An 18,013-nucleotide genomic window follows, 5' to 3' on the forward strand; every position below is an offset into this window, starting at 1 on the left:
CGTATCTGCATTTAAATCTGCGAGGTTCACTCCAGGTCCTTGCTAGCTCCCTGCAGGGCATTGAATGCATTCAACTTTTTGGAAGGAATTTCTGGAGGAAAACTCCACTGTTTTTACACCGGCGTGTGGACATTGTCTCATTTTGGGAGAAATAGCCCCTGATGTCACAAGCGTGATAAAACGTGATGTCAACAGGATGTGCAAATATATAATGCACCAAGATAAAATTTTAAAAAATATATTAATAGGACAGCATTCCAAAAACCTCATGGAATGTATAGCAGAGCACAACAGCAATGATTGTGCGTGATGCATATTCACTGGAACAAAAGACCTACCATATATAATTTATAATTACTGCTGAAGCTTTCACAAATGTCTACATTTGGAAGAACTCAGAATTCCCTTGGTCTTTCTGCCGCTTTTGCTTCCATTTATGTTTATTGGTGGCTCCTGCTTCAAGGCTGATGAGATTAAGGTGAGGCAGAGGCAGAAGCATTGAGTAAATACTCTCTCTCAAGGTGCCGATTCATCTGTTGCGTCAACCGTACTCAAAGGACTGAGTCATGAGTTGCTATTGTTCTCGTGGTACAGAAAGAAGCTGCACTGCTTCAGATAAAAAGATCCTTAGAATCACAGAATCTCTACAGTGCAAGAGGCCATTTGGCCCATCGGGTCTGCACCACCATCAGCCCCCCCCCCCCCCCCCCCCCCCCCCCACCCCCCCCCCCCCCCCCACCCCCAAAGAGCACTCTATTTGGCCCATGCCCCTGCCCTATCCCTGTAAACCCATCTAACATTTTGGCACTGAGGGTCAAATTTCTCGCATGACCAATCTATCTAACCAGCGCATCTTTGGACTGTGGGAGGAAACCGGAACACATGGAGGAAAACCATGCAGACACGGGGAGAACATGCAAACTTGACAGACTGTCACCCAAGGTTGAAATTGGACCCCTGGTCCCTGGCGCTCTGAGGCAGCAGAGCTAGCCATCTTCTTCCTTGCTGCCTCCTGTGACTGCCATTCATCATTTCAGATTAAGAATAACATGCTTCAGACGTTATTAGGAAGGAGCATAGGTTTAAAGGAGCAGATGTAGGCCATTCAGCCCCTTGAGCCTGAACCATAAGAGGCAAGGTGAGCTGTGCTGCATCCCAGCATCAAGCTGCATTGGCTGCAAACACAATGCACAGTGCTAAGCACCGTACGATCACAGTCCCACACATCATTAGTAGTCTTAGTTCTTGCAACTTGACGCATTCATGGGTCCGTGACTGACATGTGGAGAAACAGGCTGGGATTCTCACGAGAGAATTAGAAAACAGTTACGCCAACTGGCTCATTGAGCCCTAACCAGTTCTCTGCCAGAGCAAGTCAGCTAGTTTCCTGCACTTTCCCCATAGCCTGCAAATCTCTTACTTCCAGGTGTTATCCAGTTCATTGTTGAAAACTGTCTCACCATGGTCTCAGCAAGTGCATTCCAGGTCACGGTGAAAAATAATTTTCCCTTGTGTCACCTTTGGTTCTTCTGCCAATTACCTCAAATCGGACCCTCTGATTCTCAATCCTATCCTACCCACCCTGTCCCCCACCAAAGAGAACAGCTTCTCCCTCTCTACTCTGTCTCGGCCCCTCACGATTTTGAATACCTCTATCAAACCTGCTCTCAACCTTCACTTCTCCAAGAAGAACAGCCTGAGTTTCTCCAATCTATCCTTCTGACTTGAAGGCCCTTGCTCTGGGTCCATTCTCGAAAATCTCTTCTGCACTTCCTCTAATATTGACTTCACACCCTCCCTAAAGGGGGATTCCAGAATTGAGCGAAATATTCCAGTTAAAGCCAAACCGGTATTTGAGGAATTTTCATCTCAATGTCCTTGCTTTTGTAGCCTATGCCTCCATCTCTGCCATGTTAGCCACATTCAAAACCTGCACTGCTACCTTCCAACGATGTTGTGTACATATACAGATCCCCAGAACCATCTGCTCCTGCATTCCCTTTTGAATTGTGCCTTTAATTTTGTGCTGCCTACCCTCAACCTTCCTGCCAAAATGTATCATTTCACAATTTAAATTGTATATTTTAGGGGAGGTGGTGGCGCAGTATTATTGTCACTGGGCTAGTAATCCAAACCCGGGTTCGAGTTCCACCACGGCAGATGATGAAATTTAAATTAATTTTTTTAAATTTTGAATCGAAGGGTCTAATGATGCCCGAGAAACCATTATCGATTGTTGTAGAAAAACATCTGATTGACTAATTTATTTTAAAGAAGGAAATCTGCCATCCTTACCTGGTCCAGGGTGGCACCGTGGCACAGTGGTTAGTGCTGCTGCCTCACGGTGCTGAGGATCGGGTTCAATCACTGTCCGTGTGGAGTTTGCACATTCTCCCCATGTCTGCATGGGCCTCACCCCCACAACCCAAAATATGTGCAGGGTAGATGTGTTGGCCACACTAAAATTGCCCCTTAATTGGAAAAAAAACCCTTACTTGGTCTGGCTGACATGTGACTCCAGATGCACGCAATGCGCTTGACTCTTAAATGCGCTCTGAAATGGCCCAGCAAGTCATTTGATCAAGGGCAATTAGGGATGGGAAATAAATGCTGGCCCAGCCAGCGACGCCCACATCCCGTAAATGATATTTTAAAAATCTGCCACATGTCCGCCAATTCCACCAACTTGTCTATGTGCTCTTGAAGTCTATCACTGATCGCCTCAGAGTTCACAATGCTTCCAAGCTTTGTGTCACAGCTGATCACTAACTGGTGCTTCCTTCTGGAACTGGAAAGAAAAGGTGTTAACGTTGGTGAATTGACAGGTTACTAAATTAACTTTTACCTGCAGGTTACCTTGCACCTTGCCAAGACATCCCAAAACACTTCACGGTCAATGAGCCATTTCTTTCAAACCAGTCTGTTTTGCCATTTAGGCAAACATGACAGTCAAGCCACAGACAGCAAGGAGATGCGACCAGTCAATATGACTGATAGTTGAGGAACAAATGTTAGCTAGGTCACCTGCTCTTCTTCATATAGTGCCACAAGATATTTTACATCCTTCTGAGAAGAACCGGTTCAATGTCTCATCTGAAAGACAGTACCTCTGACAAAGCACACTCGCTCAGAACAGCATAGAAAGGTTGGTGCGTAAATATACAATATAACTGTCTGTACAAAAATTGAGTCATTTTGATCCTGAATTCTTGGAAGATGTGCGACAGATGGTACAATAATATTATCCCTGAAACCGTGGAGAGATTTTTAGATTTTGTACATCTCAAACCTCATGTGGTTAACGTTCGCTAAACTTTTACTTACTGTGCACACAATCTGAAAGAGTTTAGAAAACATTAATCTCATGAGCTTTGAGATGTACAAAATCTGAGAATACCTCAAGAGTTTCAGAGAGCTTTTCCAGATTGAGTTCATCACTTTACAAATTAAGTAGTTAACTTGAAAGAAACAGTTAAAGCTAAATAATCTATTCTAAACATAAAATGGAAACATAAATAACTAGGAATCAAGGCAAAATATGCATGGTACTGTACAAAACCTTTATTCTGTCTGCTACATGACGTTCTACAGAAGCTGCCACATTCCCTTTGCTACACAAACTCCATTGTACTGTCACAAAGATTACAGAAAATCTTGATCACAGTTCTCATACAGTTCTTGTTTCCAAAATGTATCTTCCTGCATTTGCGAGATCGCCATTTATCAACATCAGCAACCGCGCAGTATTTTTCCAACAAGCATTAGGGGGCAGCAGGGTAGCATGGTGGTTAGCATAAATGCTTCACAGCTCCAGGGTCCCAGGTTCGATTCCTGGCTGGGTCACTGTCTGTGCGGAGTCTGCACGTCCTTCCCCTGTGTGCGTGGGTTTCCTCCGGGTGCTCCGGTTTCCTCCCACAGTCCAAAGATGTGCGGGTTAGGTGGATTGGCCATGCTAAATTGCCCGTAGTGTCCTAATAAATGTAAGGTTAAGGGGGGGTTGTTGGGTTACGGGTATAGGGTGGATAAGTGGGTTTGAGTAGGGTGATCATGGCTCGGCACAACATTGAGGGCCGAAGGGCCTGTTCTGTGCTGTACTGTTCTATGTTCTATCTATGTTCATTAGGCAGAGGCCGAATCTAAAGGAAACCATTTTCATCCACTGGAAATGTCATGTCCATTGTGGCTTTGCTTATTTTCTGTCAGAGGTTTCAAAACTGTGACTTTAGAGGCAAGTTTATTTCACGGGCTTGGCGAACGTGTGGCCTACCGATGAGCAGCAACAGAAGGCCCAGTCGATGTTAGAGTTACTTACGTCCCAGGAAAACCATGTGCCCACTCACAATGTGCGGAAAGAGGCAGTTGTTTGGCTGTCGGGGTTGAAGTTCAGACATCCTGCTTAGTCGTCAGTTAAACGCACATTAAGGAACCTCGATCTGCCTCATCGGACATGGCTGATTCAGCTTGGCTCCTCTGCCACTTGTGGAAACAGCAGCATTTAAATCGCCCCGGGACGGGAATGGAGCAGGAAATCAATTTGCTCTACTTTATCTCCTGTTCCGCCTAGCAAAGGGAATTAAAACTCTTGAGTCGTATATTACCAACGAATATCATGATGGATTAAAACCTCTCTCACAATTGTGATGCAGGATAACACAAGACTGCTATGATGGAAAATAATTATTTTTGAAGCCAACACGTAACGAGAACCATGATGCTACTGCACACTGAAGCATCAACGTGAGGGTAAGATTTAATGAAGTTGGATGAAGCAGGGTTTTAGTACATACTTCCTTTGATCATCCATTCTGTTGAATTTTGAACGTGAAATGCTTGAATTAAGTGCTTGAAGCTGCAGGGTAGAAGCCAGGTATCTCCGCACATGGAAGGGGAAGAATAGATGGGAAGCTTCCAATTGAAGACAGCAGGTGCACGTCATACATTATCCCATTATCTATATACATTATCTATATATCGTTGTTCCTTCATTGGTGCTGGGTAAAAACCCTACAATTCTCTACCTTGATAGCATTGTTGGGGTTCCTTCACCCTCGCCGTTTCCGACGAGGTTTCACCTGCACCTTCTCAAAGACAACTAGCGATTAGCAATAATTGGGGCTGGTTTAGCACAGGGCTAAATCGCTGGCTTTGAAAGCAGACCAAGGCAGGCCAGCAGCACAGTACCAGCCTCTCCGAACAGGCGCCGGAATGTGGCGACCAGGGGCTTTTCACAGTAACTTAATTTGAAGCCTACTTGTGACAATAAGCGATTTTCGTTTCATTCAACTTAATTTCCCGAGAATGAATTTTTTAAAACGACTGGGCTGAGATACCTGCTTGTGGTCTGGCACAACATTGTGGGCAGTAGACAGGGTACACACTGCTTGCCCACCCTCAAGGTGGCAGTAAAACCAAAACGTCTTGGGATCATTGATGGAAAGCAATGGGAAAAGGAAAAAAAAAGCGGATATGCCTCATGAGAGAGCAACATAAGCTCCCTTATTTTCCCTTTCTTTTATTTTGCCATTATCATTTTTGATCCATGAGTGAACATTGGAAATGTATCTTTAAGACAAGCAGCAGAGAATGAGGAATTCAGAAGTTACAGGAGAGGACACTCTGCTAATCTTTGCTGGTTTCAACAGGAGCTTCAGACTTTTCGGCACCAGAGAGGCAGGATGGGACTCAGTTTAATTGATTGGTTGGTGGCTATTGAATTGGCTAAAAGGCTGTACTCTGCCTGGCAGCAGGTGGTGATTGGATCCTGTCCCAGTGAAATGATTTTCAGAGTCCCAACTAACTCAGTTTGGGTCCTGGACACACAGATACAAAACTTCTCTCTGGAGGAAAACCATTACAGGCTGCAACCAAAGACCTTTCCTCTCTCCAGAAAGGTTGTGAATGTTGTATTCCTGAAACTCAAATTGGAATGCAAGCAATCAAATGTCCCTAAATGTTGTTACTGTACATACCATACACTCAGTAATGACGTCTAAGCCTAAAAAGAATTAAAGACTTTTTTTCTTCTTAACCTGAAAGCTGATTGTTTTCCAGATTACACATGAACAAAATCTTATACCAGAGTAGATTTTCAAAAATCACTGGCTGGGTGATAATGTGGAATTTTGAAATCAATGGAATAAATGGGTCCTGTTGAATAAATGAGTACTTTTCCGATTGGCAGGCAGTGACTAGAGTGGTATTACAGGGATCTGTGCTCAGACCCCAACTGTTCACTTCATTTGGATGAGGGAACTAATAATAGCATCTCCAAATTTGCAGATGATACAAAGTTGGGTGGGAGGCGAACTGTGAGGAGGATGCAGAGATGCTTCAGCGGGATTTAGACAGGCTGAGTGAGTGAGCATATGTATGGCAGATGCAGTATAACATGGATAAATGCGAGGTTATCCACTTCGGTAGAAAAAATAGGAAGGCAGATTATTATTTGATGGGTGTAAGAGTGGTGGATACTCAGCAAGACCTTGGCATCCTCGTGCAACCGTCACTGAAAGTAAGCGTGTCGGTACAGTAGGCAGGAAAGAAGGCAAAGTGTACAAGATAATTTGAGTATAGGAATAGGGGCTGGTTTAGCACAGTGGGCTAAACAGTTGGCTTGTAATGTAGAACAAGGCCAGCAGCACGGGTTCGATTCCTGCACCGGCCTACCCAAACTGGCACCATAATGTGACGACTAGGAGCTTTTCACATGAATGAAGCCTAGTTGTGACAATCAGTGATTATTATTATTAGGGTATTTTACTGCAATTGTATAGGGCTTGGTGAGGCCACACCTGAGTATTGTGTGCAATTTTGGTGCCCCTATCTAAGGATGTTCTTGCTATGGAAGGAGTGCAGTGAGGATTTACCAGGCTGATTCCTGGGATGGCGGGACTGTCATATGAGGAGAGACTAAGTTGATTATGATTATATTCATTGGAGTTTAGAAGAGTGAGAGGGGATGTCATAGAAAAGTATAAAATTCTAACAGGATTAGACAGGGTAGATTCAGAAAGACTGTTCCCAATGGTGGGGGAGTCCAGAACTAGGCGTCATAGTTTGAGGATAAGGGGTAAACCTTTTAGGACTGTGCGAGGAGAAATGTCTTCACCCAGAGAGTGGTGAATCTGTGGAATTCGCTACCATAGAATGTAGTTAAGATTAAAACATTGTGTAATTTCAAGAAGGAATAAGATATTGTTCTTGGGGCTGAAGGGATCAAGGGATATGGGGGAGAAGACAGGAGTAGAGTACTGAACTTGATGATCAGCCATGATCATAATGAATGGCACAGCAGGCTCGAAGGGTCGAATGGCCTCCTCCTACTTCTATTTGCTCCATATATCTATGTGTGAGTGAGATTGGGAAGGCTCTACAAACAGGATGGGTGATTCGCACTGCCAGCTCACCACCTAGGCAGTGAAGATACAAACATACCCCAATGTACAGGGCGACAAAATTGCTTTGGAATTACTGACAGTCGTGGCACTAATATTTTTGCATTATTCGCCAACACAAATACAGGCTCAGATGCTGCAGCAATAAAAAAAAGAATAGAAGAATCACATAAACAACATCAATAGATATTCCGGCTTATCCGGCCCTTTGTTTAGCAGACAAGTACCAGCTATTTAAGCTCTTTGCAGCATCGATCTAGACAAGGGCATCTACTGATCCAGCAAGACTGTAACAGAAATCCTCTGATTCACAGAAGCAAGAGGCAGACAGGACCTGCTGATTCAACTGCTAAGTCTGGTGAAGCATTGGCAGATAAGCATCGGGTTTTAAACTAGCAGACTCTTTCACTGAAAAATTAATCAGTTGAGACGGGTGGAAAATTCAAGGTAAAAACGATTGCAGTATCTGTGTTTGCGTGACAAGCTAATGAATTCATATATTCAGATACAAACAATTCATAAGCACCTTAGCGCCTGGACTATTTTTATGATATAACCACCAGGGACATTAATTATTACAGTCACATTTCTAAATATTTGGAGATATTGTTGGAACTAAATTTCTTAAAACACTTATTATTCAGAAAGGTTTCCTATTTGCACTGCAAAACCGCAGAATTTATATTTTTGACAAAATTTTAATGTAGAATAAATCTCCTTTCATTTTTCAAAACACAAAGCTGCCTGTGCAGGATTTATTATTGATTTTGTTTATCCGTTTGCCCACTCCAATATCCTGCTTACTCCAAAAAAAACACATCACAATGCAGTGTTGCACAAAGAAAGTTACTGTCATCATATTCCTGCCCAATCACTCATACAAACCATATAATAATAATCTTTTATTGTCACAAGTATGAAGTTACTATGAAAAGCCCCTAGTCGCCACATTCCATTGTCTGTTCGGGTAAGCTGTAGGAATTGAACCTGCACTGCTGGCCTTGTTCTGCATCACAAACCAGCTGTCTAGCCCACTGAGGTAAACCAGCCCTACACGCACACCGTACAAGTGCCTCACATTGCTTTTCTGTCCAGCAATGGCTTTCCATCCTGGATTTCGAACCACTACGTGGCTTCGCCCCTCCCTACTTCTGTAACTTCTTCCAGCCCGACAATCCTCCGAAATATGTGTTTTTCAAAACTCTGGCCTTTTGAGAATGCCTGATTTTCTTTGCTCCACCACTGGCGGCTGTGCCTTTAGCTACCTACGGCCCCAAGGGAATTCTCTCCTGCGCCTTTTGCACCTCTCTGCTTCTTTAAGACACTCCTTATAGAACTTCTCTTTTCAGCCAAGCTTTTGGTTGCTTGCCCTCATCTCTTTTGATGGTTCAGTGTCAAATTCTGTTTGTTGATGGCTCCTGCGACGTTCTATTCAACTTTATTTTCCAATTAAGTTGCAACTTAGTGCGGCCAATCCTCCTACCCTGCACATGTTTTTGGGTTGTGGGGGTGAAACCCACGCAGACACGGGGAGAATGTGCAAACTCCACACGGACAGTGACCCGGGGCCGGGATCAAACCCGGGTCCTCGGAGCTGTGAGGCAACAGTGCTAACAACTGTGCCACCCTGCTCTCCTGGGCTCCTGTGAAGTTAATGATGTTGCTGAAAGTGAAGTCAAATCATGCCGCTTTTGAAACGTTGAACTCAAGCTGGGCATTTGAGTCAGGAAGAGTTCCCTTGTGCAGTAAAACTCAAAACCTGAGTACAAACCTTGTTGTAAACCTGGCTATCATTTAATGGCAGACGATACACAGAAAAAGTACATCTCCCTTCAACGGTTGAACATACAGATTTACTATCTAGTTCCACAGATACTTTGAATGTACAATACTGTCCAAGAGCTAAAAGGTGGAAAATGTCAAATAAATGCAATGTTGCATCTGCAAAGGTTAATACACCCTGCCAAACAGAGGACGTCAGTTAGAATGTTTTAAACTGATACGCCAACTAATGAGTTTGTCCTGCTACTCATAATGCCTCAGACCAAGAACTCTGGCTCTATGCTTTTAGAGATAAATATGAAACAGTTCCTGGAATTTTTTTCTCAGATCATGTAGCACCATAGTAAGTGACTACACAGAAAGATACATTCTCTCAGATCTTAGTGAATGCAGATGTCATGTTGAGATGAAAGGTTACTGTTAAATTATATTGCAACATACTTGCATCTCCTGTGGGAACATTTCATTCTGAGTATTACAAGTGCAAACTGGTGTCCTAAACTTTGTTCCTCAACACTGTTGCACAATGTTGCACCAATTCATGATATCATCCACTTTTTCCATGAGCATTTACAATCCAGGTTATTTGAATTCAATAGCCAACGAGCATTTTAGCACATCATCTTTATTTAAAACCTATCAAATACGCTGATAGCAACGGTACAAACTATCGGCATATCTTTATCACATTAGGTCTGCTGGCAACAATTCAAAATGGATGACTTATTTTTTCAATACTGTTACATAAATATTGTTACATAATGAATTTCAGAAATAAAAAAGTGAGTTAACTTTTGGCTGTAAACGTTTGGCACTTACAGTTATAATAAAAATTTGCAATAAAAATGCATGAGCTTCTTGAAACATGTTATGTACATTCACTTGGTTAAATGAACAGTTGGCCAAGGCTGTAAGACAATTTACATTGTTGTTGTGATCATTAGTAAGCAACAGCCAGTGAAATATAGTAAAATTCTTATCCACTTCATGACAGCTGACAGTAAATGTTCCTTGATCATATTGTTACAAATGTTAAACAGTGATAACTGTTAAAGTCAGCCACAATTGTGTATAAGAAAAAGTGTAGACAACAAGCTTACAGATGCAAAACGGTTATTTAGATCAAACTGATTGTAATTAACCATACACTGATTAACCAGTCCTTCGGTACAAGCAATGGTAAAATCAAGGTGCGCCGAGAAACACTCCACTATTCAAAGGCACTCACCTCACCAGCAGGAATGGCTCCTCACAGATCGGGCCGTCATTTTCGAAGGCTGCCCCAAACCACCCCCCTCCCCTCCCCTTCTTTTCAATCCCCTTCTCTCCCCCAATCTTGGGGAGGCCCCCGGGAACACCCCCTCAGCTCTCCTCTGCCTGGCAAGAGCCCCCTCTTGGGCCCAATCCCTGGCAGTGCCAACCTGGCACAAGGATTGCCTGGGTGACAATGCCAGGGTGACAGGCTGGCAGTACCGAAGTGTCTGGGTGCCAGAGGGAGTGTCAGGGTGCCACCCTGCCCTGTTCCCAACCACCCAGGGGGTCTTGAATAGCCTGGTAGATCCTTCCCTAGGTGCCATTGCGACTGGTCCACGTTTGTGGAAACCACTACTAAACGGCACCTGGTGATGTCTCCCAAGCATGGCCATTAGATCCCGGGCATCGGGAGAATCCTGCAAACGCATATTTAAATTAAACTAATGACTCATTTAAATATGTATATCTAGATCACGCCCAGTGAGGGCGAGATCGAAATCATGGCATCTCACAAGAGTCAGGCATTTTGAGCATCTCAAATCTCACAAGAGGCCTCTCGGGACATTCAATGGCCTTTTCCTGACAGCAGGTCGGGCACGACGAGGCGGATGAATGATGCCCAAGATCTCTGCACTGCACAAACTAATTTCATATTTGCTTTCCATGATTTTCAAAACTATGCCTAGCTCCAAATCAAACCAACAATACATCACACACCATTTATTTGCTGACTTATTTCCACTTTAAAGTATCTAGATTTTTTTGAAAAAAGTTGGTGTCCCTTCTTAAAAAGTGACTGAAGAACACAGAGTGATTTGCTTGCACAAAGATAGCAAGATCAATTAAAGTTTCAGATACTGCTAAACGTGGAAGTAGGTCATGTTGTCACATGCATTTTTTATGACCTATGTACTTGAAGCTCTGACTTCTACAACAAGACCTTTCCCCAAATTCAGTGTGTGGTTACCTTCCCAAAAGGTTATGGATACAACTTTAATACTAGCACATTCAGCAGAGCAAGAATATTTCCTATGTTACCGCAAACTTTAAGGCTATATTTTAAAAATCAAATACTATTATTTACTTAAGTTTTTGATGATCTCTCAGTGGATCCATCTTTCAATTTATCAATTACACATATACGTTGAGATGTCACATTACAAAAGGTTCTGTCGAAGGCATATTGTAATCAATGGCTCATTAACTCAATAGCCTCTCAATGCCACCTTGCCTCAAAAGTTCTGGTCTTTCTTCACATCAGTAACTTCCTCCACTCACCATCCAACTCCATTTCTGCTTTTGCCGATGATTCCACTCCCCATTCATCAGAGTTTACAAACTCTCACAGTACATATCCTGCAGTCTTTTTGCAAGAAATGACTGAATTGCCACACATCAAACTCCTCCATGCCCTTCAATGGGGTACTAAAATGTTTAATTGTTTCAACTTTTCAATAGGCACGGTTCGTCAGATTGTTCACAGGTTTAACTAACAGCCACCCCTGCTGGGGCCTTTACCAATTGAATTTTTCTCATTCCCTTGTTTTCTGATCTCTGATGAACACCATGGTTGGGTCCATTGCTAAAGAGGTCGCCAAGAAACCTATTTTCCTCTTTGGCGCTGAATGCTCCTACTGAACAACTCTAAACTCAAAGCTCTATTCTGTCCAAGACTCAAATACGATTCCAATATCTGAGGAGGCTCCACTACCCAGCCTGTTGGAAAGATCTCAAAACAAAGTAATTTAAAAAGTGATCCTTTATTATCCCTTCCACTTGTCTCTCGCTTGCCATACCCCACCCTTCGACCTGATGTATCCATGAAACTACAGTGGCCAAGTGCTCCTCATAGTTTCTCCTCTTGTTCTTCCTCATTTACAAATGCAAATGGTCCTAGGTCCAGTAATGGACCATTCAGCCCTTCGAGCCTATCCTATCATTCACTGAGATTGCGGATGATTACATCTCGCCTCCATTCACCTTCCATATCCTTTGCTGGCAAAAAGACAATCTACCATTCATTCAGGGGTTTAAAATTAATTCAACGAGCATCTGAAGCTTGTTTGTTGTGGGAGCCAGTTTCACATGTTATTGTCCTGTTGCCAAGCAGCTTTTTCGAACTTCTCTCCTGAATGGCCTGGCTCTGACTGTAAGGATATGTCCCCCTTGTCTGAGACTCTTCCTGCTCCCTGCACCCTCCCCGTGTTGAAACCCGAGGGCTGTGTCGTTTCCTATTTCCCGTCATGTCCACCTCGACCCTCAAAAGTGTGGCAAAGTCCTCGTGGCCTCTCAGTTCTCACTTCCCAACTATCTTCGGGGCTTTTCAAATCCAAACGTTTCCATCCGCTCACCACAACACCCCCTTCCCCACTCCCTATTCCCATCCTCTAAAGATGCCCAGAATCACATTGCTTCCTGACCTACTACTAAGAGAGGCACGCTCTTTATTCAGGTGTGGCTCCAACCACCTTCACTGTTCAAAATATAAAAAGAAAAATTTGAAAATAGGACCAGGTCAATAATGTTGTGAATATGCAACGATAAACAACCCGTCTTTTTTTAGTTCAAATCCCCAGATTCAGGCTCTGTGCACAAATCCATCACCCTTGGATGTCTTTGCAGCTTGTGCATCCTCCACTAACTCCTCATGATTTACCGGCAACATATATGTATTTAAAGATCGGCTTGCTCTCGAGTTTTTCGTTTGTCAACTCGTTGCTCGTTTTGACGTTCAACCTGCACTCTGGAGAACCAACAACATGTTTTTTCGTTGAAAATGCCCACAGGTCAGGAATATACATTTCTGCTCCGGCACGTGCCTCACAACAGCGACATTGCACAGTAACTGGTGAGGTAGTGGCGTCTTAACTTTAACGCTATTAGGAAGGTCCGGACCGGAATAAAAACGAGACAAACAAACAAGCAACAAAAATAAAACTACTCGTCGATGCATATCCCACGGGCGCGCCTCCTCCTTTGCGAGTCGTCCCCAAAAGTGCAAAAGTTAGGACGAGGGCAAGTGCTCCGGATCTTTCAAACGGGTCAATTTTTTTTGTGCATTCGCTGCAACTTTCTGCACCTTCCCCTCCCGTTTACAAAAATTGCAATTCCCAATGTGCAAACCGCCCAACTGCATGTCGACAACTGAAGGAGCTGAAAGTTACTGTCACAATCCGTGAGGTATTTTCAGGTGGGCGAAAGAAGCACATTCTCCCCCCTCACACACACACACACACACACACACAATGTTCAATGTTGGTGGAAAGCTGGATCCTTAACGCTTTAACATCCTTCGCTTCGAGCACATCGGGCATATTGTGGGCGAAAGACGAAAAGGGACGCGTGCAGGAGGCAGTTTTGTGTGTTTGTGTGTGCTGAAGGGGCCCATTAATAATCGTGGAACAACAGGGCAAAGCGCCGCAGAAAGCCAAAAAAGCACTCAAGGAAGATAATGCCACGACAAACAAAAAAGTAAAACCGCACGCCGACAATAAACATTTTCCAGAATCTTTTCCTCACGTCTGTCGATTTTTTTTTGCTTCTGGTACTCATCGGCCACATTTACCAGTCTTGACTCCAGAGACCACCGCAACACGTCAGAAGGTTTTTTTTTGACATGACCCACTCTCGCTCCCTTTCCGAAATAAAACTCTCCCCTTACCTTCACGCTTTTGCTGGAGGTGCACTTGACGTTATTGGAAACGCCCGCGGTTTGGTTCATCTTCCCAACTGCTTGAACAACTACAGGAGAGAGAATCCGGCAGGGTTGCAGCCTCTCCACTCACTCACTCAGTCAGTCAGTATTTATCTTTCAGAAATGTTGACAGTGGGTTTTCGTATCCGAGCAATTTTCCTTCTTTCTCTTTGTGGAGAAGGAGGATTTGAAGGTAACCAATGCTGAGTTGGATGTGGTTCACCCCTGGAGGAGATGCTCAGTGTCCGAGACACTCTCTCTTTCTCCAGGTGCTGCTGCAGGAAGACCCCGGGCCCGGGAGCTCCGCGCGCGCCCGCTCTGCTGCCCCGGCTCATTCGCGCGCGAACGGGGACGCGCCAGGCTTCGGCGGGGGGTGCGCGCATCGTGCTCCCCGCCTGCTCGCGCATACCGCCGGCAACCGATCAGAGAAGGTGCTGAAGGGTTGAGGAGGGGAGGGGGGGGGGGTTGTAGTGGGAAATATTGGGGTGGAATGGGTGGGGTCTGGTGCAATATTGGTGTGGGGATAGGAGAGTGCAATACTGTTGTGTAGGGTGCAATATTGGTGTGTGAGAGGAGCAGGGCGTAAGATTGATGAGTGGGGAGCAGGCTTCAATATTGGTGTGTGGGGCAGTAAGGTGTAGTATTAATGGGTGGGGAGTAGGGTGTAATATTGGTGTGTGGGAAATGGGGTGCAGTATTGGTGTTTGGGGAATAGGGTGCAATATCAGCGTGTGGGGCAATGTGGTGGAATTTGGTGTGGGCAGTAGGGTGCAATATTGGTATGTGGGGAATCGGGTGCAATAACTCGGGCTGGTTTAGCACAGTGGGCTAAACAGCTGGCTTGTAATGTGGAACAAGGCCAGCAGTGCAGGTTCAATTCCTGTACAGGCCTCCCTGAACAGGCGCCGGAATGTGACTTTTCACAGTAACATCATTGATGCCTACTTGTGACATTAAGCAATCATTATCATTATTATATGGGTGCATAGAGTGCAATATTGGTGTGAGGGGCAGTAGAGTACTATTGATGTGTGGGTGAGCAGGGAGCAATATTGGTGTGTGGGGGAGTAAGGCGAATATTGGTGTGTGGGGGAGTAGGGTGAATATTGGTGTGTGGAGGGAGTAGAGTGCAATATAGGTACATGGAGGAGTAGGATGCAATATTGGTGTGGGGGAGTAGGGTGCAATATTGGTGTGTGGGGGAGTAGGGTGTCATATTGTTGTGGAAGGGAGTGGGGTGGAGTATAATAATAATTGCTTATTGTCACAAGTAGGCTTCAATGAAGTTACTGTGAAAAGCCTAGTCACCACATTCCGGCGCCTGTTCAGGGAGGCCAGGACAGGAATTGAACCCACGCTGCTGACATTGTTCTGCATTACAAGCCAGCTGTTTAGCCAATGTGCTTAACCAGCCCCTTGGTCTGTGGTGGTAAGTTCTGCCAGTTGTGCCCAGGTATGTCTGTGGAAACATTATCCAGGTAAGTTCTGCCAATGGTGTCCATGTGTCTGTGGACACATTACACAGTTTAGTTCTGCAAATGGAGTCTAGCCGTGTCTGTGGAAAATATTGCTCAAGTGGGAAGTGGATTCCATCAGTAGTGTCCAGGTGTGTCAGTGCACACATTGTCGAGGTAAGTTCTGTCAGCGGTGTCCAGGTGTGTCAGTGCACACATTGTCCAGGTAAGTTATGTCAGCGGTGTCCAGGTGTGTCAGTGCACACATTGTCTAGGTGGGTTCTGTCAACAGTGTCCAGGTGTGTCATTGCACTTATAGCCTCGGTGGGTTCTATCAGTGCTGTCCAGGTGTGTTGGTGTACACATTGTCCAATTGGTTCTGTCAGTGTAGTCCAGGTGTGTCAGTGTACACATTGTCCAGGTGGATTCTGTCAACGGTGTCCAGGTGTGTCGGTGCTCACATTGTCTAATTGGTTCTGTCAGCGATGTCCAGGTGTGTCAGTGCTCACAATGTCCAGGTGTATTCTGTCAGAGGTGTCCAGGTGTGTCAGTGCTCACATTATCTAGGAGTGTTCTATCAGATGTGTCCAGATATGCCGGTAATCACATTATGCAAGTGTGTTCTGTCAGAGGTGCCCAGGTGTGTCAGTGCACACATTGTCCAATTGGTTCTGTCAGAGGTGTCCAGGAGTGTCGGTGCTCCTACTGTCCAGGTGTGTCGGTGCTCACATTGTCCAGGTGGATTCTGTCAGCAGTGTCCAGGAGTGTCTGTGCTCACATTGTGCAGGTCAGCGATGTCTAGGTGTGTCGGTGCTCCCACTGTCCAGGTGTGTCTGTGCTCACATTGTCCAGGTGTGTTCTGTCAGCGGTGTCTAGGTGTGTCGGTGCTCACATTGTCCAGGTGTGTCCGTGCTCACATTGTCCAGGTGTGTCCGTGCTCACATTGTCCAGGTGTGTCAGTGCACACATTGTCCAGGTAAGTTATGTCAGCGGTGTCCAGGTGTGTCAGTGCACACATTGTCTAGGTGGGTTCTGTCAACAGTGTCCAGGTGTGTCATTGCACTTATAGCCTCGGTGGGTTCTATCAGTGCTGTCCAGGTGTGTTGGTGTACACATTGTCCAATTGGTTCTGTCAGTGTAGTCCAGGTGTGTCAGTGTACACATTGTCCAGGTGGATTCTGTCAACGGTGTCCAGGTGTGTCGGTGCTCACATTGTCCAATTGGTTCTGTCAGCGATGTCCAGGTGTGTCAGTGCTCACAATGTCCAGGTGTATTCTGTCAGAGGTGTCCAGGTATTCCGGTAATCACATTATGCAAGTGTGTTCTGTCAACGGTGTCCAGGTGTGTCGGTGCTCACATTGTCCAATTGGTTCTGTCAGCGATGTCCAGGAGTGTCGGTGCTCACATTGTCCAGGTGTATTCTGTCAGCGATGTCCAGGAGTGTTGGTGCTCACATTGTCCAGGTGTATTCTGTCAGCAGTGTCCAGGAGTGCCTGTGCTCACATTGTCCAGGTGGATTCTGTCAGCAGTGTCCAGGTGTGTCAGTGCACACATTGTCCAGGTGGATTCTGTCAGCAGTGTCCAGGAGTGTCTGTGCTCACATTGTCCAGGTGGAGTCTGTCAGCGATGTCCAGGAGTGTCTGTGCTCACATTGTCCAGGTGTATTCTGTCAGCAGTGTCCAGGTGTGTCAGTGCACACATTGTCCAGGTGGAGTCTGTCAGCGATGTCCAGGAGTGTCTGTGCTCACATTGTCCAGGTGGATTCTGTCAGCAGTGTCCAGGTGTGTCAGTGCACACATTGTCCAGGTGGATTCTGTCAGCAGTGTCCAGGAGTGTCTGTGCTCACATTGTGCAGGTCAGCGATGTCTAGGTGTGTCTGTGCTCACACTGTCCAGGTGTGTCGGTGCTCACATTGTCCAGGTGTGTTCTGTCAGCGGTGTCTAGGTGTGTCGGTGCTCACATTGTCCAGGTGTGTCGGTGCTCACATTGTCCAGGTGTGTTCTGTCAGAGGTGCCCAGATGTGTCAATGCATACATTGTCCAGGTGTGTTCTGTCAGAGGTGTACAGATGTGTCAATGCACACATTGTCCAGGTGTGTTCTGTCAGAGGTGTCCAGGTGTAATGGGTCTTGTGGGTTGTGACTGTGAATCTTGTAAACTAAATAATGGACGGGAGATAGGTTTGAAAGACTTGGGCGAGAACATTGAGACCAAAAACCTCTCAAAGGTCTGAACCCCCTCTGAAAAGTTTCCAGTATGCTGTTCAGGCGGAATATTGAGTAAAGTCAATCCAACCTAAACACCCTGCCGCCCGCTATCAATAACTGGAATATATGATGCTGCCAAAACACTTTTTTCATATCTCACTTGTTGTTTCATACCAGGAGGTTGCTGAATTTCACACACCCAACTGTGTAGCGAATGCAAAATGACAAC

At 45.1% G+C, this 18,013-nt stretch overlaps 1 protein-coding gene across 1 annotated transcript in view; it reads right to left on the bottom strand.

Annotated features, from left to right (window-relative positions):
- Positions 1–14,416, bottom strand: part of dpp6a (dipeptidyl-peptidase 6a) — a 1,618,183-nt gene extending 1,603,767 nt beyond the window's left edge. The window contains exon 1 of the mRNA XM_038798406.1: positions 14,092–14,416. Within this exon, the coding sequence (XP_038654334.1) occupies positions 14,092–14,151 (60 nt within the window). The 5' untranslated portion in view covers positions 14,152–14,416. The remainder of the gene's footprint in view (positions 1–14,091) is intronic.
- Positions 14,417–18,013: the final 3,597 nt, after the last annotated feature.

This window comes from Scyliorhinus canicula, chromosome 5 (assembly GCF_902713615.1).
Source record: "Scyliorhinus canicula chromosome 5, sScyCan1.1, whole genome shotgun sequence".
Taxonomy (NCBI): Eukaryota; Metazoa; Chordata; class Chondrichthyes; order Carcharhiniformes; family Scyliorhinidae; genus Scyliorhinus; species Scyliorhinus canicula.